Consider the following 22,449-nt stretch of genomic DNA (forward strand, 5'->3'; position numbering starts at 1 on the left):
TAAGGAGTCGCTAAGGCTTCTTGCCCGTTTGAAGGAAAACAACGGCTTCTCCCAATTTCTGTTGTTTGTCTGTAGGATCTGCAAGTGTTTGTTGATGGATTTTGTGATAGCATTAGATGCTGTGCTGTATGTTGTAAGGGATTATCGAGAAGGATCTCCCTTGGCTGATTTCTCGCTCTTTATTGGCTTTTCTTCAGGATGTTTTCCAGGTACTCACGACTTCTCAATTTCTTTGCTAAATCAGCTGATCGGGTATGGTAATCGTCAAATCTGCTACATTTCCTCCTAATACGGAGGTACTGCCCATATGGAGAACTCTAAGAGGTTGTTCTTGGCAGTAGGTTCACAAGAACCCGCTCCGCATTCGTACCCAGAAAACATCCTGAAGAAAAGCCAGAAAAGAGCGAATAATCAGCCAAGGGAGATCCTCTTTTTTTCTTTTTTTTGAGCGTTGGAAACAAACATAGTACAGACAAATTTGCAGACTCTCCAATCACATATAATAAATAGACAATAAGTTTAACAAATTTCATAATCCATTAGTACATAATAAATATGATACACAAAATATACTAAGAGGCAGAGAAGATAAAATCTATTGCATATACAGTCTCACATTTAAAATCCATGGTAAAAAAAGACATAAATTCAAACTCCATTTTATTTGATGTATTAAACCAGCATTCTAAATATCAAATCTATGATAATGTATGACCCCTAGCTTAATAACCTATATAATTACAATCTTCGCCTGAAAATACCATATTAATAAATCACACAGTATCATTTATGTGTGTGATTCCAACATAGCCCTTCCATGTCATCCCAAATCTCCGCAACGCCCCATCCTATTTGCTTAGGCCTCATCAAATTTGTCCACTCCATCTTTTGTAGCCACACGGTCAATGTAGGTAATATCTGAGAGCTCCAATTTTGTAAAATTAAAGATCTGGCTACTGCTATGGCAAGTGACACGAAGAATTGCTTGTATAATGAGAGCTGCTTAATTACGTAGGAGAAGCCAAATAGCGCCAGCGAAGCACATGGACGGATAACTAGTAAAACACATTTACTGATCAACCTAAAAACCTCTTCCCAAAAGTGTTGAAATTTCAGACAAGTGAAAAATATATGTTTCCAGTTCCCTGCCTCAGGCAGATTACATCTAAAACAGTCATTTGGTAGCGTAGGGAACTATTTATGGAGCCTGGAGGGAGTGTAATAGGCCACCCATCTCGAAAGGAAGGACATTCTTTGAAGGTTGGTCACTCTCAATGCCCTGTGGCCAAGCTTACAGACTCATAGCCATTCCTGTCTACTAAACCTGAAGTTAGTTTCCTGAGCAATTTTTGGGAGCGTTAGTTCAATGAGGTTCTTGTTCTTCTCCTGGCGTAGTACCTTGTACAAGTTGGCAATGCCCAATAGGTTTGATTCAAAGGGAGCTATTAAAATTACTCTTGTGAAATCCGCCTAACACTTAGCCAGAGGTCACAGCTCCTTGTTACAAATTGTGTCACAAAAGCCTCCCACATTATCTGATTAGTACCATTATAAAAATCGCCCAATTTACAAACGCCCAACAAAATATAAGGCTGTACCCCTTTTTGTGGGAGTTTGAGGCCCCATACCTCACAGTCACAAAGAAAGGAGTATGAATGGCATGATGAAATATTATAATTTTTTTGAAATCGCTGAAAGTGGCTTAATAGTGTATTCGCCACCTTATATCTTGGTTTTTTGGTAACTTTGCAGTTCACAAAAATACTGATAGCTTAATAACACTCTCCCTTAGCATATGATTAAATAAAAATGATCAAACTTCGAGAAAGGGGACAGAAGCTGAGTTGTTAAGCTAAGTAATGCAGTTTGGTAATAAGTAGCTAAATGAGGTACCGCAAGACCTCCTGATCTACATCCAATTGCAAAATAGATAAATTAATGCAAGATTTTTTCTTAGCCCTAAAAACTCCCAAAGCACCATATCAACTTATATGAGATTGGAATCTTTAAAGGAAGATTTAAAAATAAAAATAACAACAAAGGAAGAATCGACAATTTTATTAGAGAGACTCGACCTATTATTGACAAGGGCAATAATGCCCATCTATCTAACAGACTTTTTATTTTGTGAAGTGTTTTACCGTAATTTAGGTGAAAAGGTTGAAGGAAGTCCACTGTTACATACAAGCCCAGATATCTAATTGGTTTCAAAGATTTTTTTTAGCCCTTCCGGCAGCTCTATTCCTGGTGTATTAAATTAAAGAAGTTCCGTTTAAGATTGATCAACCCTGTAACCTCCCAATTCTGTAAATGCCTGGATCTCTCCCAATGCTCTCTGGATGTTTTATTTTTCTGGATTAAGGTACAGGATCAGATCATCAGCAAATAGATTTATTTTGGCCATTTCTAATAGGGGGTCTTGGATTAATATGTTAGAAAGAATTTCTATCGCTGATGGTTCAATAAAAAGTGAGAATAGAAGGGGAGAGAGGGGGCATCCCTGCCTAGTACCCACCTTATTACAACCTCTCCCGCCTCCTCTGAATTTATAATAATTTTTGTGATGGCTCTTCTATAGATTCTCTCCAGCATCTCGATCAGATGGTGTGGAAAGCTGAACTCCCCCAAAATAAACAAGAGGGCCTGCCAATCCACCAGGTTGAATGTTTTTTCTGCGTCCATCATTAAGATGGCCGGAGCCTCCTTTGTAGCAGAAAAATAGTCAATAGCTTGAATCAGATAGAAGGTATTCTCAGCCATAGATCTCCCCTGGCAAAAACCCTGTTTGGTCTGCATGTACCAAATAATGTGTGCAGCCCATAATTCTATTTGCCCAGATTTTCATAAGAAGCTTATAGTCTACATTTAGTAGGCTCATTGGGCGATAAGAGCTTGGATCATTAGGGTTCTTATCCTTTTTTAGAATTTAGATCATCACTGATTCTCTTGAATCTGTCTGAAACTCCCGTTCCAGCCATAACTTGGTTATACAGTGATACTGATAAAGGGGTGAGTACATTTAAAAACAGTTTATATACTTCAATGGGGATCCCATCATTGCCACTCGCCTTCCCATTTGCCATTTTTTTTAATGATTTCACTTAATTCTGTGACTGTAATCGGTTCAGTCAAAAGCATACAGTCCTCCTCGCTAATTTTAGGCAGGTGGACTGTTGTAAAATAGTCCGCAAGAGATTGACGGTCAACTGTCTGAACTTCCGCATTTATCTTGCTGAAATGTGATATAACAATTTCGTCAATTCCGTCTTTATTGTTCACCAGGCACCTAGTACTGGATTTTCTAATTTGTCAAGACAAGACAGCAATCCCAACCCATCCGTTCTTAACGCCTGGGATCTCCCTTGTGTTACATGATTCTTCCCCTGTGGGAACTGTAGTGTCTGCCATTTAACCACCCCTTCCAAGGTTTTCAACCTAGAGCCTAACAACATCTGGACACTGAGATCCCACACTAATTGTAATTCCACCAACGTGATCTACGTGATCACGTGCCCATGTGGCCTCAGATATTTGGGGATGACCGGAAGAAAAGTGAAACAATGCATTTGCGAGCACAGAAGTATTATCCGGTGCTGGAAGAGCACTACCAAATCACTGAACATTTCTTGCAGTCTAACCATATCACTAATGACTTGAAATGGACTGTAATTGAGCAGATCAATGTAGGCAAGAACACCCAAAGGCTTCTGTTTGAAAAGGAACAGTGTTGGATTTATCGCCTCTCCACGCATAGACAGTGTCTAAATGACAACATTCCATGGGGAACAGTCCTTAAGAAATAGTCTTGGCATTCCATGAATTTAGAGACTCCATTCCACGTTGACACCTGGCATCTACTGGGTTACTTGTCACTAAATGGGGTGCCTCCTGCAACCCCAGACTCCCATGACATGGGCAGTACTTTGTATCCTCTATGGGCAGTTCCAATATTTTAATATCCTCTATCACTATCCTGCAATCAGGTGACACTACATGATTGAGACCATTGCCATTTCTTACTTACAGCCAAGGGTTAATGAATTACACATACAACCACATCTTTTGCGCCAGCAATGTGCCCCTTACTTCAGTTTCACTTACTAGTTGGTACCCCGGTGCGATGTGTAACACACATAATCCACACCTGCATTGTGCCCAATATACCAATGGAGCTGATTTTCCAACTAATTGGTATAACCTTGTGCACTCTAAAAAAACATTCCTAATCAGCGCTTGTCCACTAAACACTTTATTAACGCACTTTATACCCCCTTTAAGTAGAACCTGTCAAAATTTGACAAGAGCCATGAAGGTTAGCATTCTACTCTTTCTATAAACATAGCCCTATAAGTGACCGACGCGTACACGCATACGCGTTGACGTCACAGTCACGTGACAGGATGGAACAGCATGCCGATCCGGCACTCTCCGGTCACAGCACACTAAGGGCCAGATGTAGGTGGCCAATTACCGGTCGGTAATGACTGAATTCGGCCGTTACCGACCGGTAATTGGATTTTGAGATATAGGGCCAGTCATTTTACAGAATCTGTAAATTTACCGATTGGTAAATTTACCGATTCTGTAAAATAGCGAATCGGTATTTTTACCGATTCGGTAAATTTGATATGTAGGTGGGACTCTTCTGACTCCCACAAGCCTTACAAAATCGGTATTTTACCATCAAATTCAATTTGATGGTAAAATACCGATTCCGGTGTGCATGCACATGTGTGCATGCACACCTGTGCCATATGACAGGCAGACCTGCCCTTAGGGCATGTATGCCTGCCACATGGCACCCGACCCTGTTTTGGGGGTGCTAGAGGGTGTCAAAGTGACACCCCCTGCCCCCTTGTGAAATTCGGTATTCAAAGCCCATAGGAATGAATGGGCATTACCGGTCGGTATTTACCGAATCGGTAAATACCGAATATTACCGATTCGGTAAATGCACATCTGGATTTACCTACATCTCCCTCATTCTATTTTACCGATTCATTAATACCGAATCAGTAAAATTCGGTATTTATGAGTCGGTAAAATAGATTTACCTACATCTGGCCCCAAGTACTTAAACTCAACCACCCCGGACGCCTTTATCCTCGGGGTCCTGGAATACTGCTAACACCAGCTGTGATGCGGGCGTCTGCCTTTGGTGTAGTAAATATGGAAGAATCCCTGCAACTTTAAGGTAATGAAGTCTACCTCAATGCTGTTGTAACTATTGTATTCATTTCCTAGCGTGTGTCTACAAGCCACCGCCCCCGTTAAGATCCATGGTGTAAGATTCTTCTACACCTCATAAAAGCCTGAATATCCTCTCTAAAACTCCCGAGCTTTGCGGTTCCGCATCGCTCTCTTAATAGTCATGTTCACCTTTTTCTTAGTTCTTAATAATAATTAACTTTTTTCCACATACCTGGCATTCGGAATTAGCAGGCAGGTATTGGAGCAGTGACACATTCATTTGGCATATTGTGACAGATCATAGGGGCAATACGTAGTCCACCATCACTTACCATCGCATGATTAAGGGGTAAAACCCACGCCCCTTTACCACGACTGTTTAAAAAATAAAAGATAAACTTTTAAAAGATAAACTTATTGGGACGTCCTGATATGCACGCATGGCAGCATGAGCATTGGCATCCACACCACTTTATCATGCTATCTGAGCAAAACCTGTAATGTGGCATATTTGTCTTTATTTGTGTTTTGTCTTACAGAATTGTCTGACTTCTCAAACTTTGCCAAGTCCCATAGTCACCGTGAGTTTTTGCGGTGTTTAAGTGTCACAGGTGAGGGTGCACCTTAGCGTGTGCATAACCCTGTGACTCTCTGGTCCTGATTAAAACCTCGCTACTTGCATACGGAAGCTGAAACATGTCGACCGGTAATTGCACTTTCACATAAGGATGTGACTGGCCATTTGCAACCAGTATATACATCCACGTACACTATTTTTAACCTTTTCTTGCTTCTCCATCAATAAACTCAGTTGGGACAAGTAAAGACATTTTTTACTTTTCACTATCACTGACTGCACTTCACTAGGACCCACTCCACTGTAATCAGGTGTCGTAGCACACAAGAGAGGCAGGTTGGTGAGTGAGGAATCTCTTTAATAATAGGTGTGACTCCTCCTGCAATCGCTCCTTGTTGAGATATGACTCTTCTGCTGATTGTTTATTTGTTACTAGGGGACCAAGAGTGGCTTTATAAGTATTCTCTTCCTCTCCTGTTGATTTGATTTCCCATTTGAGATAGCCACATATGTCTACACCAGCACATAGACAAGCACCAAGCAGAGGTTGTGCCTCCCATACCTGGGATGGCCTTTTCTCCTTTATATCCCTGCTTGTGCTTTGAGCTAGCACTTTGCAGTTGAGGAACAGTAGGTGAGCCTGGATACCGTGGGTACATAGCAGACAAGTTGTCTTTATTCATGTGTGCGGCATATCTGTTTCTGTGCTTCATGTGCAACACTTTGGGATGATTACAATTGGTCCATTAGAGTGTGATCCGTGTGTAAACACCTGTATGCGGATGTATCACAATTACAAGTAGTGCATATTTTATCGCACCTGGTAATTACCAGATTGTTATTCAAGTGTGATCACCCCTGACACCAGTGGCTGTAGATCATTTCACTGCTTTCCCTATCAGGTGTGACTTGGGGACTGAGAAAATGATTCCGGCTTGCCACTCAGACTGAGAGTAGCATGTGCATTCTTCTTCAGTGTGTGCAGTACCAATGGCTCAATGTTTATATGTGGTAGGAGGTTGCTGATACCGACTCAAGGGATAGAACTACAGGATTATTCAAATAGGATTCACAGCCAACATCCTCCCATAACCCACCGGATCCACCTCTTTTAAGACATGAAAAAAGTGCGTGCTAAATATTTGCTAAACCATGATCTGTCTTTCTGTCCTTTCTCACATTTTCTCTAGCTCAGAAGGTATTGAGCATTTCAACTGGGGTGTTTTGGTCCTGATGTAAAAACATTGTTTTAATTTATTAATGAAGGTCACTTGTAAGGGATAGGCACATTTGTCTTTATTTTACATTTTATGGCTTCTGAGAAAAGGCTGATTGAATAAGATGATGTCTTAGTTAATTTTGTTTTAGTCAATTCTTGGGTAGGTCCACTGCCATTTAAATGGAGTGACTTAATATCTGATCAGGACCCTTGGGAGAAACCTTGGCCATGCCTTTTTGTCCCTCCCATTTTTCACCACTGTGTCAGGAGCAGGCTGTGGGGCAGTTGACTAGTTTAACACCTGTTATCCTCATTTTCTTTTCCTAAAGCAGTTTGTTTCTATTCAATGTGAGGGGGCCATTGCTGTGCCCCTGCCCTGGATTGGTAGCATTTTTTCATTGTTATTATGATTGCCATCCTAGAAGACTTTACTTCACTGGAGTTATGTGTGTGTTGATTTTGTTGCAGTGATGTGTCAGCTCTTCCATAATTATTTAAATAGGGACGCTGTATGGCAGCATGCAGCTGGCATGTTTAAGTGACAGACTGAATGCATGCCAAAGGCAAGGTCATCAACACTCATCTGAGTCATAGATACGTCTATACAGACCATGATGCTGTCATGGAAAGGGCTTTAGGACCATATCCCAATATTTGTTCTGCTTATCCAGGTGCCTTCTACATCTTCATAAGGGTGATCCATCTTTTCTTTAAAACAATATTTTCTGGCTCTGGACTGTGTAGGGATAGCTGATATCTGGCAATGGTGATACAGTTATTTTGGCTATTATTTCTTCCAATATTAACCTCAAGGGTGCCAATAATACTAAAAACAGATCAGTAAGTAGTGTGCATTTCGGGTCTACTGGGCCTCTTGTTAAGCTGTTAAGCACTATTGCATTCCTGTTCCGTCCAAAACCATTGCTGTGACAATTCCAAAACAGACTTGCTGTTCATCTGGGAAACATTGATACTTGAGGCTGCCACTCCTCTGTCACCATAGATCAGGGAAACCTAGGTGCAGGTTGGGAGTACTTAGGTCCTGTTTTCGAGACTTCTTGTTTATACTTTAGTATATACATACTTACTTTTTTGTGGGCTTAAATGTCCTGTTTGTTTCAATGTCCTTTAAAAATCCTTCCTTCTTAGTGGTCAATCCTTCTTCTTTGTCCCTCCTTTTGGTGGTTGGTTTCCTACCACACAACAGGAAATAATTACTGTTTTTTTACACTTTGCTTTTTTATCTGTTCTTGAGCGACTATGGGGCATATTAGCAACAAATAGCGATAATTATCGCTAAATGTGCTTAGCGCATTTCTTTTTATCGCCGCCTATCGCCGTATATTATCGCAGAGATAATGTGCTATTAGCAACATTTATCTCTAATGCGATAAAATATCCGGCGATAGCGGCTCTATGCGTGAATATTGCTGGACATCCAGCGATATTCAGCCATTAACGCCAATGGGGATTTAACCTGAATATCCACCTCCCATTGGATATACAGGTTAAGTCATGGTCTGAGCAGGCGTTTTTTTATCACTTCGCCTGCCTTGCTAATAGTCGATAGCTGTGTTAGTGACTGCTTTCTGTCGCTAACAGGTTGTGTACGCCCACTTTGCATGTCATTAGCGATAAATATCGCTGACATGCAAAGCGAGCCCCAAACCTGTAGCTATCGCCTACAAGCTGTTGCTAACTGCTGTTAGCGACAGCTTGCTAATAGGGCGTTAAAAATATTGCCGCTTTAACTGGAGAAAGTCCATCTAAAGCGGCGATATAGCCCTTGCTAATATGCCCCTCTGCTCGTTATCCAGTACACACTCAAGGTTTGCTACTGTTGAAATCAGGGTTGGCTTGGCATTAAGAGCAATTTGCATTAGTTGTTGTGACTTTCACATTTTGTCATCAGCCGTTGCTGGAAAAGACCAGCTGTTGTGCTTCGATTGGAGCTGCTGTAACCAGGGTGCTCTGCTGCTCAGTGAGGCATTAGTTTTTAACAGACCATTTACATTGGTTAGAACTGTTTTAAGGGACAAAAATGTGTTTCAATATAAAACAACTTTCTGATATCACTCACTTCTCCTACCAGTGGTTCAAATTCCTTCCTCGTTTCGGTTTGTTAATTGCGCCTTCCTACTTCTATAACCCCACCCCCCACCCCCGCAGGAGGGCTGTCCAGGAGTAATCTCTATCTGCTTGTGACTTTGTTTTTGGTTTTCTGCAACCTAGCAAAGCAATACTTATCACTGAACATGTATTGCATTATCATATAGATAATTTTGTAACCCATATCAGAAGTGCCATTACTCATATATTATCATTGCAACTCGACTGAAAATGGAGAAAAGTGCTTGTATTGTTGTTGGCTTTCTTCATTCTCTCCCATTTAGTTCTTAACATCCCCCACGACCCCACCCCTTTTAACCCTTGTTGCCCTTCCTTCCTGCTTGCCCTGTGCCCAGCGATTGCTACATAATTTCTCTGCCACTGGAATCTTGGCAATTGCTGGAAACACGCAACGAGCATTAAAGATGGATTTTTTTTAATCTATCGTTTAGTTAATGTTTCTGACGCCTGGAGACATACAAGGCAGAAGCTGACAAATTAACTAATTTTGTTTATGTTGTTTACCCCATGCATAATCCACAGGCCTCACTTGGCACACTGCTAGCTGTATGATGGGGAACATTATCAAACATTGGAAATATATCTTACTATTCAATCGCTGTTCATAATCTTCAATCAGTCAAGACATTGGTTATGAGTAACTTTTATTGACGAATGCAGACAGGATGTCTTTCCTTCCAGCCTTAAAGAATGATTTTGAATAAGTGATTACACTGTGCATTTCTAGTCAGCCTGAGCCCTGCAACCTATCAAGTTTTTACACTAGTGTACCCTGTTTAATAACACGGAAGGGCAGATGTTCTGTCGTGGTCCAGTTTGTACTGTTCATTAGTGGATTTGAGTTCGGAAGAAAGCGTATTATAATAAAAATAAATGTCCCATCATAGTCCACAACACACAATACCATTCCACACAATCCCACTCCACATAATTCCAGTACACTCAATACTACATAACTACCATCCCCATTATTCCACTGCACACTATGCCACTTAATTCCACTCCACACCACACAATTCCACAACAAAAATTTCCAATCCAACCTACATAGTTCCACTACAGACCACATACATTCACTCCATAACAAATAGGTAAAAGGCATTGCCATTTACAATGCCAATAGCTCTTAATCAAACAATGCGAGAACTATTGCATTTCCATCGCTTGTTTTTTAATGCATCTAAACTGCAAGTTAATGCCTGGCTGGAACAATGATACTCTTGACTTTCTTACCTGCCACCTCCACATATCTCATGACTGTACGTTTAATGTAATTTATCACCCATCAGAAGCGCAGCCAGTATCAGTCAAGTTATTTTTTGCTTTCCAAAGTCTAATTTTGTGGGTTGCTTCAATATTCATTCTGACAATCTAGATGATACAGTGGCTTTTAATTTTATGCAAACTGGGGAAATTAGGACCTTCATTAATTAGTAAGCCAGTGTACTTACCAGGCTCACAACATACTGGGTCTCGTGCCAGTGCATGCAGAGTTTACAGCAATTAGAGTTAAATTGATGCTCCGGTAGACAGACCACCACTTATGATGTAAAGCATTGAGCAATACATTCAGATGCTGGTGCAAGCTCAAACTTAGTGCCTCCTCTGAGGATATATTCTTGAAATCCAATTGTTTGTCAAAATGTAAAAGAGAGGAGTTGGCCTAACGGCTAGGGCAGTCGTCCTCGAATCTGGGGAACTGCGTTCAAGTCTCTGCAATGATGCTGAATATCCTGTGATTCTGGGCAAATCACTTAATCTCCTTGTGCCTAACAAAAAACAAGCATTTACAATGCAACGGTCTCGCCTTTGCAAAAGTTAGAGCTATTGGCATTGTAAATGACAACATTTTTATTTATGTGTTGGTTTTGAAAACAGATAAATAAATGGCATTGTCATTTACGATGCCAATAGCTAAATGTCTCGCAAATGCCACACACAAACACACAGACCCACACAGAGCCCCACACACACAAACCCCCATACACACAGAGCCCTACACACACACAGAGCCCTACACACACACACAGAGCCCTACACACACACACAGAGCCACACACACACACAGAGCCACATACACACACAGAGCACACGCACACACACACAAAGCCACATACACAGAGTCACACACATACAGAGCCACACACACATACACAGAGCCACACACACAGAGCCACACACACAGAGCTACACACACACACACAGAGCCACACACACACATACACACACACACACACACACACAGAGCCACACACACACACAGAGCCACACACACACACATTCTCCCCAGAATAACGCCTATCAATGCGGGCACACTATCATAGCGCTAACCTGTGCACTACAGATCCACATAGCGTGGAGGGCCTGATAACCACGCATCGCTAATACCCTTCAGTAGCTCAGTTTTAATGTAAAAGGAATATTGCACGTTGTTTTAATCGCAGCACCTACACGCGTTGTGTGTTCCCTGGCCGTGCCGTGCAGGGGGGCAATGGGGACTGCCTTCTCGCCCTGCCTTGCATCCAATGATAGCTTTGCCCTTTCTCGATAAAGCACTGCTGATAAAGGGAATTTGCTTTCAGTATTGGGGGCCAGTGCATAAGTGTGGTAACATTGGGGCGCTCACGGCTGGTCGCGTTGCACTGGATGGCCTGCGGTTGTGCAGCTGGGGCTGTTTATATTGGCACAAGGCGATTTCAAGCAGCAATGTACAGGCCACCCGGTACGTTGACAAAGGCACAAGGTCACGGCAGCTGTAGGCCCACACCAGCCGCCACAGCACAGACCGGGGACTGTTGAAATAATAGGGAAGTATGTATGAAGGATGTAATAATGCTTTTCCCACATGCTAACTAATATTTGAACCGATTTACAATGTTCTGTTGCATTATGCGTTCTGGGTCTTTTATCTCAATTGGTTACGGTGTGGTGCGAAGAGTAACATGGTTGCAGGTTCGAGCCACATACAGGTCAGTTATTTTACTACAGATTCTGTATCGTCAAGACAATGCTTCCCTTCCCTTCATTGTCTCGCCCACAATTTTTAGTCAAGTGTCTATGCAGCGGTAATGGTGGCCGCCTCGCACGGAGTTGCACATTTATGTTGGGGCTATTGCACTGCTTTACGGTAAGGGGTGAGCTCAAGTCAATGGGTATATGGCTTCGGGGCAGCTTATTTTAAGAGGAACATTTATTTTATGGTTGGTGCGATTACATGGGTGGGTGTGCAAACATGGGTCAGCCAGCCTCTTAGCAGGTTACGTCCCAAACCTTGGAGTCTTTTGGTGTCAGAAGCAACAAAAAAGCAAAGCAAAGGAATCATACAAACGGTGGAAGACTTAAGCCAAAAGCAACTTGGAGGTAAGAATAAGGGGGAGAACAGGGCGGACAGAAAGGTCCTGGCGCGAATCAACTGGAAGTTAGTGAAAGTGGCACCAGGGGACTACGGGAGGGCGGTATTGCTCGAACCGGGCAGCCTCTTAAGTTGATTTTTCTTTCCAGACAAAGACGCACATGCATACCGAGCAAAGTGAGCCACCGAGAGGTATTACATGCTAGATTGTCGCAAGTGTCGCAACACTTTGACCTCCTGAGGCGGAAGCCGGGAGAGTCTAGCTAGCGTTTTTAAAACTGTAATACTGTGTAAATTGAAGTGATTTTAGACTTTCTTTTACTATTTCGAGTGTGTATTTAATGTGACTGACAACATTCCTACCTCGATCCCCCTCTGCCACGGGATACTTTCTCGAGTGGACGCCCTGCCCTGGGACACGCAGGCCACGCCCACCACCTGACAGGCCACGCCCCTTTTTACGAACGAACGTTCAAATAGCGCGCCATTCCTAGCGCGAGGCAGAACACTTTGACCTCCTGAGGCGGAAGCCGGGAGAGTCTAGCTAGCGTTTTTAAAACTGTAATACTGTGTAAATTGAAGTGATTTTAGACTTTCTTTTACTATTTCGAGTGTGTATTTAATGTGACTGACAACATTCCTACCTCGATCCCCCTCTGCCACGGGATACTTTCTCGAGTGGACGCCCTGCCCTGGGACACGCAGGCCACGCCCACCACCTGACAGGCCACGCCCCTTTTTACGAACGAACGTTCAAATAGCGCGCCATTCCTAGCGCGAGGCAGAACACTTTGACCTCCTGAGGCGGAAGCCGGGAGAGTCTAGCTAGCGTTTTTAAAACTGTAATACTGTGTAAATTGAAGTGATTTTAGACTTTCTTTTACTATTTCGAGTGTGTATTTAATGTGACTGACAACATTCCTACCTCGATCCCCCTCTGCCACGGGATACTTTCTCGAGTGGACGCCCTGCCCTGGGACACGCAGGCCACGCCCACCACCTGACATGCCACGCCCCTTTTTACGAACGAACGTTCAAATAGCGCGCCATTCCTAGCGCGAGGCAGAACACTTTGACCTCCTGAGGCGGAAGCCGGGAGAGTCTAGCTAGCGTTTTTAAAACTGTAATACTGTGTAAATTGAAGTGATTTTAGACTTTCTTTTACTATTTCGAGTGTGTATTTAATGTGACTGACAACATTCCTACCTCGATCCCCCTCTGCCACGGGATACTTTCTCGAGTGGACGCCCTGCCCTGGGACACGCAGGCCACGCCCACCACCTGACAGGCCACGCCCCTCCCTCCGCCACTATTTATCATGTGTTTCCACCGGAAGAGCAGCGGACGGGCGCAGCGGGGGCGCCTAAGGCAAGCCCGTCTGCGCCCGTCCGCGACCAGACCGCGGCCGGGGCCAGACATGCTGCTGGCGGGGGACTCCAAGACGAAAGGATAATATGGTCAGGTGAGGACCTAAAAGCTCTGGCTCCCTCCTTCAAATGTTGTCCGCACTCTATAGACCCTCTGACCCTCGCCCCTCCTCAGATTTGTAGCAATTGTGAGGTAGTTTTTGGCAATGTAAACCCTATGAGGCCTCCTAATCCCAAGTCCCCACTTCAGATAGGCATTAGAGCTGGCCTACTGAATTGTAGATCCCTAGCCAAACATGCTGACGATGTTTGGCTCTTACTCGAAGAACAGGAATGGGATATCCTGTTGTTAACAGAAACTTGGATGAAGGAAGACAACTTGACCTCCATTGCATTGGCTGTCCCTTCGGGATTTAAAATATGTCTCGCCAATCGCTCGGGAACAAAAAGAGGCGGTGGCGTAGCCATCATCTTTAAAGAGCACTTAAGACTAACCTCCTCAGCCCCTACGACTATTCATGGAATTGAAGGCCTCCACTTCTGCTTTTAGGCTAGTCCTCAGCTCTCATTAGCAGGACTGGTGATTTATCGCCCACCCGGCGGCGCAGATTCTAACTTATCTACTCTACTGGACATGATTGTTCAGAGCTCGCTTCTCCACCCCCATTTTATCGTGGTGGGCGACTTCAACATCCACATGGATAAATCCGACTGTGCCATGGCAGAGCTACTTAGAGCTACTTTAAGCACGGCCAATCTTACACTGGTCAATGAGGGCCCGACACATAGGGGGGGCCATACTATTGATCTCATCTTCTCCAATATCAAAAATGTGCTGTCCGAGGATCCACTCCCCCTGACTTGGTCAGATCACTCACTTGTCCCTTTTACACTTAACTTGGCGCACGACATCTCTGCGTCCAGCAAATGCTACTTCCTAAAAAGGCAATGGAAGAAACTGATCCCTGAGACTATGGGCCCTATCCTGGAAATGACTACCCCAGCCCTGACAAACAACGCCAATATTGATGCTCAACTCCTCAACGAGTGGGTTGGAAAGATGGTTTCTTCCATCGCGCCAGCCTCCCGTGCACTATCGAAAAGAGACTCTCCCTCAGCACCCTGGTTCTCGCAGGAGCTAAGAATAGAGAAATCAGCTTGTAAAAAACTGGAGAGACTCTGGAGAGTAAACTATGGACTGGAGGAAAAGACTAGGTACAAAGAAGCTTTAAAAAATCTACGGAAAGCTATTAGGAAAAAAAAAAACGTTTTTATGCAGACTTGATTCTACAGGCAGAACAGTCTAGTAAACAGATTTTCAAAACAGTACAGTCCTTTTTTAAACCAAAGTGCATTGAGAGGGAGGTTGCGCCAACAGTTATGCTATGTGAGCAAATTTCCGAGTTCTTTGACCAAAAAATCAAAAAGGTCTACGACTCTTTTGGACCAGTAATAAAAACAGTGAAACAGGACCTTGTGATTAAGTGCGAGCTAAGTGAGACTTTCACTCAGTTTCTTAATATCCCTGTGAGTGAAGTTCGGCAAGAACTGCTCCGATGTAAATCTGGTTCGCCCGACGACCCCTGTCCTGCAAAACTATGGAGCTCTATAGCCGATTTTGTAGCTCCCACACTTCATCATATCTGGAACTCCTCCATTGCGTCGGGCATATTTCCGGATGCATGGAAACACGCTACCCTCCTGCCCTTAAAGAAAAAGCCCAATGGGGATCCGGAAGATCTCACTAATCTCCGCCCGATATCCCTATTAGCCGCTCCGGGAAAAATGTTGGAAAAAGTCATACAGCGCCAGCTGAGTAAATTTGTAGAAGTAAACAAAATTCTCCATGAAACACAGTCTGGTTTCCGGCCCGGTTTTAGCACGGAAACAGCACTCATTGAGGTAGCCGAGTCAGTTAGGTGGTCGATGGATGCAGGGAACTCAGCAATGCTGGTACTCCTGGATCTGTCGGCCGCCTTTGATACGGTGGACCACGCCAGACTACTCAGCCGGCTGGCCGAAATAGGGATTCAGGATAAGGCGTTGGATTGGGTACATTCTTACCTATCCCGGAGAACCCAGAAGGTGGCACTTGGGACGATCTCGTCGGCTCCCAAGACCCTTGGCTGTGGAGTCCCACAGGGGTCGGCCTTAAGCCCCCTTCTGTTCAATGTCTACCTTGCGCCTCTCTTTACGTTAATTGCCAACTGGGGTGTCAAGGCAATTTCATATGCCGATGACACACAGTTGGTATTTCCGTATTCTGAGATCACGCAAGAGTCCTTTTCAAACTTCAAAGGCTGTCTTCAAGATGTAGCTCATTGGATGAATGCAAACAAATTAAAACTTAATGCCAATAAGACTGAGGTCATCTTTTTTGGCAAGGGCCCCCCACCCGCGTCAGATCTTTGGTGGCCGAGGGAGATGGGCCCTGCCCCATCACCCAGTCACACGCAAAAAATCTTGGAGTGAGATGGGATGATTGCATGTCCTTCACCTCCCACATCCAACAAGTTGCCGGATGCTGTATGAGTAAACTGAGAAATTTGCGTAAAATTCTCAGACTCCTACCAGAAGACTGCCGAAAAACGGTTATCCACGCTACTGTGACCTCAAGGCTGGACTATGCCAACGGACTCTACCTAGGTCTACCAAAATACCTGACACAAAGGCTTCAGGTAGTTCAAAATGTGGCTGCGAAACTGTTACTGCGAATTCCACTCAGGCAGTCAGTCTCTCCGCATCTCCGATCCCTGCACTGGCTGCCAGTTGCCAGCAGAATAAAGTTCAAAGCCCTAACGTTGGCTTTTAGATCTTTGCATGGCTCCTGTCCAGAATACCTGAAAAAACGTCTTCCTAGATACTCCCAAACCCGTGCATTACGGTCCAACTGTCGTGTTCAATTGACAGTCCCACGCACGAAAAAAGCTCGACTTGGCGGTCGGACTTTTTCGGCTACCGTTTCCTCTCTGTGGAATACCCTGCCACAAGAAATCCAACAGGCCCCTTCTGAATCCTGTTTTAAGACACTGCTAAAAACCTGGCTTTTCATCCAACCACGCTAGTTTAATTGCCAATTTTAATTAATATCCCAGGTCTTCTGTGTTCTACTAGCGCCGGGACACCTCCCCGCGAGGTAGCTGTCGCGCTTTACAAAACCCAGTATTATTATTATTATTAAGTGCCGGCGAACGAGCAAAGACAGCTAAATAGAAGTTAGCGTTCACTTCACCATGCAGAACCAGTCCGTAATGGAGGAGCAGAGCTCGCCAGCCCTATTCTCTATGGATGACACCCCCGATCAGATGACGTACACATTTCTCTTTTAGCCCCATCCTTTTCAGACTGGGCTCCCGGACTTCCTGCTGACTTAAAAGGTTTCTTATCTTCTTTATGGGGCCATCTGGACCCATAAAGAAGATAAGAAAGCTTTTACCACACACGTAAGGCAAGGAACCCAGTCTGAAAAGGACAGGGCTTAGAGAGAAAGAAGAACGTCACTAGGAACTCTTCTCCAATGGCTGGCCACCGTTTAGGAAGCCAGCCAATGGAGAAGAGGGGCGGGGCTTAACCCTTGCTAGTGAAGTGCACTCTAAAACATAAAATCTTGCGAGCTCAACTGCGCATATGCGCATTATGCCACGCAAGACCTAATGAATGTAACCTCATGTAAGGCAACTAAATATGTAAAGCGCTCTGACACCCGGTACCTTCAGGTCAAGTTTGCGCTATATAAAACTCCAGGCCAGCAAGGGCTCAGATAAAAAGAATGCAGAAACAGATGCTTTTGGGGGAAATCTAATAACCAAAATGCTGCATACTTGCCAGGAGAACGTTGCTGGCATAAATAATATCCAAACGTTGTTGCGGTGATTTGTAAGCTTTTACTGAAAGGATACAAGAAAGTGCTATTCAATGACAGTGCAGACTGTTTATGTGTTTGCACGAAAGTGGACAAAAGTTTACATAATACTTTTCTCAACCATCAAAAATCAGGCTCCATCTTCATAGGCATTTTGTTCACTCTTGCTACACAAAATGTTTTAACATATACATATACAAGCCAAAGCCCTGAGCCCCTGACGAAATGTCCCTGACATGAAACGCGTTGGGCAGGACTTTAATTCGGCGAAGCACCGAGCTGTTCACTTTGTTTTCCCTGAATAAATTGAGGCAAGATCTACTCACCTGTGTGGGCTCCCTTACTGCAGGCAAACTTTTGTTTGGATGTTAAGCGGCCCAGCCTGAGCCGCAAGGTGAGCCCCGCTGCACTCCAGTGCAGCCCCGCTGCTGCGTCACTCGGCGTAGTGGCAACAGGGACAAGGTGAGGCCATTCGAGGAAGGAAGATGGCAATCTGTGCAGCGACAGTGTCAGCAACCCACTTGGGAGTTATAGGGTGAAAAGGGACCACACGGCAACTCACTGAAGTATCAAACGGCACTACATTAAACATCAGGCCACTCGGGTGGCCACACCCACCAGGGCGGGAAACATCGCATTTAAATGAACTGCCAAAACCTGCCGATTGATGGAACCAAGCCAAAGCCCTGAGCCCCTGACGAAATGTCCCTGACATGAAACGCGTTGGGCAGGACTTTAATTCGGCGAAGCACCGAGCTGTTCACTTTGTTTTCCCTGAATAAATTGAGGCAAGATCTACTCACCTGTGTGGGCTCCCTTACTGCAGGCGAACTTTTGTTTGGATGTTAAGCGGCCCAGCCTGAGCCGCAAGGTGAGCCCCGCTGCACTTCAGTGCAGCCCCGCTGCTGCGTCACTCGGCGTATTGGCAACAGGGACAAGGTGAGGCCATTCGAGGAAGGAAGATGGCAATCTGTGCAGCGACAGTGTCAGCAACCCACTTGGGAGTTATAGGGTGAAAAGGGACCACACGGCAACTCACTGAAGTATCAAACGGCACTACATTAACCATCAGGCCACTCGGGTGGCCACGCCCACCAGGGCGGGAAACATCGCATTTAAATGAACTGCCAAAACCTGCCGATTGATGGAACCAAGCCAAAGCCCTGAGCCCCTGACGAAATGTCCCTGACATGAAACGCGTTGGGCAGGACTTTAATTCGGCGAAGCACCGAGCTGTTCACTTTGTTTTCCCTGAATAAATTGAGGCAAGATCTACTCACCTGTGTGGGCTCCCTTACTGCAGGCGAACTTTTGTTTGGATGTTAAGCGGCCCAGCCTGAGCCGCAAGGTGAGCCCCGCTGCACTCCAGTGCAGCCCCGCTGCTGCGTCACTCGGCGTAGTGGCAACAGGGACAAGGTGAGGCCATTCGAGGAAGGAAGATGGCAATCTGTGCAGCGACAGTGTCAGCAAGCCACTTGGGAGTTATAGGGTGAAAAGGGACCACACGGCAACTCACTGAAGTATCAAACGGCACTACATTAACCATCAGGCCACTCGGGTGGCCACGCCCACCAGGGCGGGAAACATCGCATTTAAATGAACTGCCAAAACCTGCCGATTGATGGAACCAAGCCAAAGCCATGAGCCCCTGACGAAATGTCCCTGACATGAAACGCGTTGGGCAGGACTTTAATTCGGCGAAGCACCGAGCTGTTCACTTTGTTTTCCCTGAATAAATTGAGGCAAGATCTACTCACCTGTGTGGGCTCCCTTACTGCAGGCGAACTTTTGTTTGGATGTTAAGCGGCCCAGCCTGAGCCGCAAGGTGAGCCCCGCTGAACTCCAGTGCAGCCCCGCTGCTGCGTCACTCGGCGTAGTGGCAACAGGGACAAGGTGAGGCCATTCGAGGAAGGAAGATGGCAATCTGTGCAGCGACAGTGTCAGCAACCCACTTGGGAGTTATAGGGTGAAAAGGGACCACACGGCAACTCACTGAAGTATCAAACGGCACTACATTAACCATCAGGCCACTCGGGTGGCCATGCCCACCAGGGCGGGAAACATCGCATTTAAATGAACTGCCAAAACCTGCCGATTGATGGAACCAAGCCAAAGCCCTGAGCCCCATACGAAATGTCCCTGACATGAAACGCGTTGGGCAGGACTTTAATTCGGCGAAGCACCGAGCTGTTCACTTTGTTTTCCCTGAATAAATTGAGGCAAGATCTACTCACCTGTGTGGGCTCCCTTACTGCAGGCGAACTTTTGTTTGGATATATATATATATATATATATGCATATGTATGGATCTCTGTTTTCTGTTGTGTCTAGACCAAGTTATGCTTCTCAGACAAGCTCCAATAAGAGTGAAACAGGTGTCAGGAGCAGCTCTTATTTATTCCAGGTTGACTTGGATATATTTAACCAATCCAACCCAAATCTGTAACATTGTGGTTGGAGTGCTTTTGCCATTTTTTACCTCAGTGTGAACAGCATTTGTAATCCTGTGCTTAAAGAATTTGCTACAAGATTTAGAAAACGTGTTGTAATTTTTCTAGCTCTACGTTATTCTTTGCTTAAATGTTCTTTGAAACTCACATGCATTGACTGGTGGCGTGCAGTTAACAAGTTTCAACTACACATCATACTGTAATGTTGGTGTTCTTTTTTCTTAGTTGAGATGCTGTGGGAATTACAATGCCTCAGACTGGAAGAAGAATCAAATTAAAGATCCAGACCAACTACCATGCTCGTGTTTGAACACAACTCTTGAAGGCTGGTTCTGTGAAACTCCCAATTATGGAATCTATCCTAAGGTAAGAATTCTGATGCTAAAATATCCCTGACAGTCAGAACATGCACAAGCTACAAAAGAGGTAATTAATAAAGAATCTCCAGAAGAAGGTGTAGTTTTGTTCCTATCACTCCCACCTTAGTTATGACTTGGTGAGGCTAGTTCAACTAGGAGTGATACTGTGATGTCCTGCGTTATGGTGTTTTGGAATGTGGGGAAGGTTGCAAGGTGGTAGACTGGAATAGAGGATTTGTTAGTTGGTCTGAGCTTGGTGATGAATGGGGTCCCTGTAGCTGTGTTACTCAAATAAACCTTCTTTGACCTCCACTGTATGATCTACTGTGTTTCCTGGAGGGTCACACTTCTACAGATACATACTCAAGTTTGGAGTTATTTCAAGTTGTAAAGCAAATACTCATTTGGATTCCTACTGTAATGTAAAGCTGCAATCTCGTGACGTTTCTATTAATCCATAGAATCCACACATTGTTTGGACAAGAGAAACTAGGGGCTTGGTGCCAAGACTGACAACCACTAAACATGACAACCTTGACCCTTCAGGGATCATTCAAGCAATACAGAACCTTTTGCTCAGTCACTCGTGTTTACTTATTCTCAGAGAAGTATAGAGAGAATATACAGTAGGACGTTTTCAATATATTTATTGAACCAACTTTATTCTTGTATATAATATGTGTGCTGCAATGATTAATAGACAGAAGCAGATTAAAGTGATTGCAAGCTCCAAAAGCGTGAATAGTAGATATGATTCTACCATGGTGCTAAAACAATGTATATATGCTGGCATATAAAACAAGGCAGTCATCAAAAATACTCCTACTATACGAAACCTACTCTAAGTGGCATATTCTGAAGAACGTGTGATAATTATTGCAAAAAAAGCTTAACGCAACTCTTCACATCACAGTCCATCCCGGGAAAATAACGCTGTGTTAACGTCTCAACATGGCGGTACCATGCGATAGTCTCACGATAACGCGTCAAATGACCGTGTTAAAATTAATGTGGTGCTGCAAAAATGCGAAACGTGAAAAAGGGGGCGATGTCTCAAACCGTGATACAAAAATCTGCGATAACCAGTGACAGGCCTGCAATTCCCACGTGTCATGCGGTAAAATGCACCAGAAAAGCAGAGAAAAAAACGGTGAGATGAAAATCTGTGAGTACAACACTACATTCATGATGTAGAAAAAAGTCTATTGTCCCGCATTCAATAGGCATCTCCTCACACACAGCCGCGCCTTCGTCTGGGGTACGAGTTTACACACTAAAGTGCGGGGTGATATCCATAGGTGGCTCGCACCAGCCCGGTACGCTCCACTGTCAGTGGCGTGCCAAACACACCTCAGCAGCGTTAAGAGCCCTAGATGAGGGAGTAATCCGATAACATCACCGACTGTGCGTTTCCCCACACGCACGTGCATTGCGGTCACGACACATTAAGCAGTAGTCAAGTTGCCTAGTCTGGACGCATTCCCCATTGGGAGTACGCCCATAAAGTTACTTTTGGTTCACATGTTACAGATGCGGCACTTAGCGATCCCCACCCGAGAGCCTGCCCCTCGGCCCCGCAAGATACACCCCCTGACTCCCCGGGCGGTTACACCACAACACAACTCATGGCGTGCACTAACATCATGACCTGGAACATCCGCGACATGCACACCCCGTCGCGTCGGTACTCTGTTTTCGCATACATGCAGCGCCACCAAGTGGGGATCGCGCTTCTTCAAGAGACACACATGTCCCGAGTGGAATTGGAGAGACTTTGCAGGCGCTGGAGGGGGCAGCTTCATGGCACGACCTATTCAGCACACGCGCGAGGCACACTGATATGGGTGAGGGCAGGGGTTCCCTTTGCATGCACTGACACACAAGTAGACCCAGAGGGGAGGTACACCTCTGCTAGGGGGAGGCTCAATGGACAGGAGATATTA

At 44.7% G+C, this 22,449-nt stretch overlaps 1 protein-coding gene across 3 annotated transcripts in view; it reads left to right on the forward strand.

Moving 5' to 3' along the window:
* TSPAN19 (tetraspanin 19) overlaps positions 1–22,449 on the forward strand; it is a 361,288-nt gene that overhangs the window by 195,304 nt on the left and 143,535 nt on the right. For all 3 annotated transcript variants that reach the window (XR_013606926.1, XM_078674223.1, XM_078674222.1), the window contains exon 7: positions 20,373–20,513. Coding sequence is in view for 2 of the 3 variants with exons in the window: in XM_078674223.1 (XP_078530349.1) it covers positions 20,373–20,513 (141 nt within the window). In the remaining variant the exon portion in view is untranslated. The remainder of the gene's footprint in view (positions 1–20,372; positions 20,514–22,449) is intronic.

Source organism: Lissotriton helveticus, chromosome 1_1, assembly GCF_964261635.1.
Source record: "Lissotriton helveticus chromosome 1_1, aLisHel1.1, whole genome shotgun sequence".
Lineage (NCBI taxonomy): Eukaryota > Metazoa > Chordata > Amphibia > Caudata > Salamandridae > Lissotriton > Lissotriton helveticus.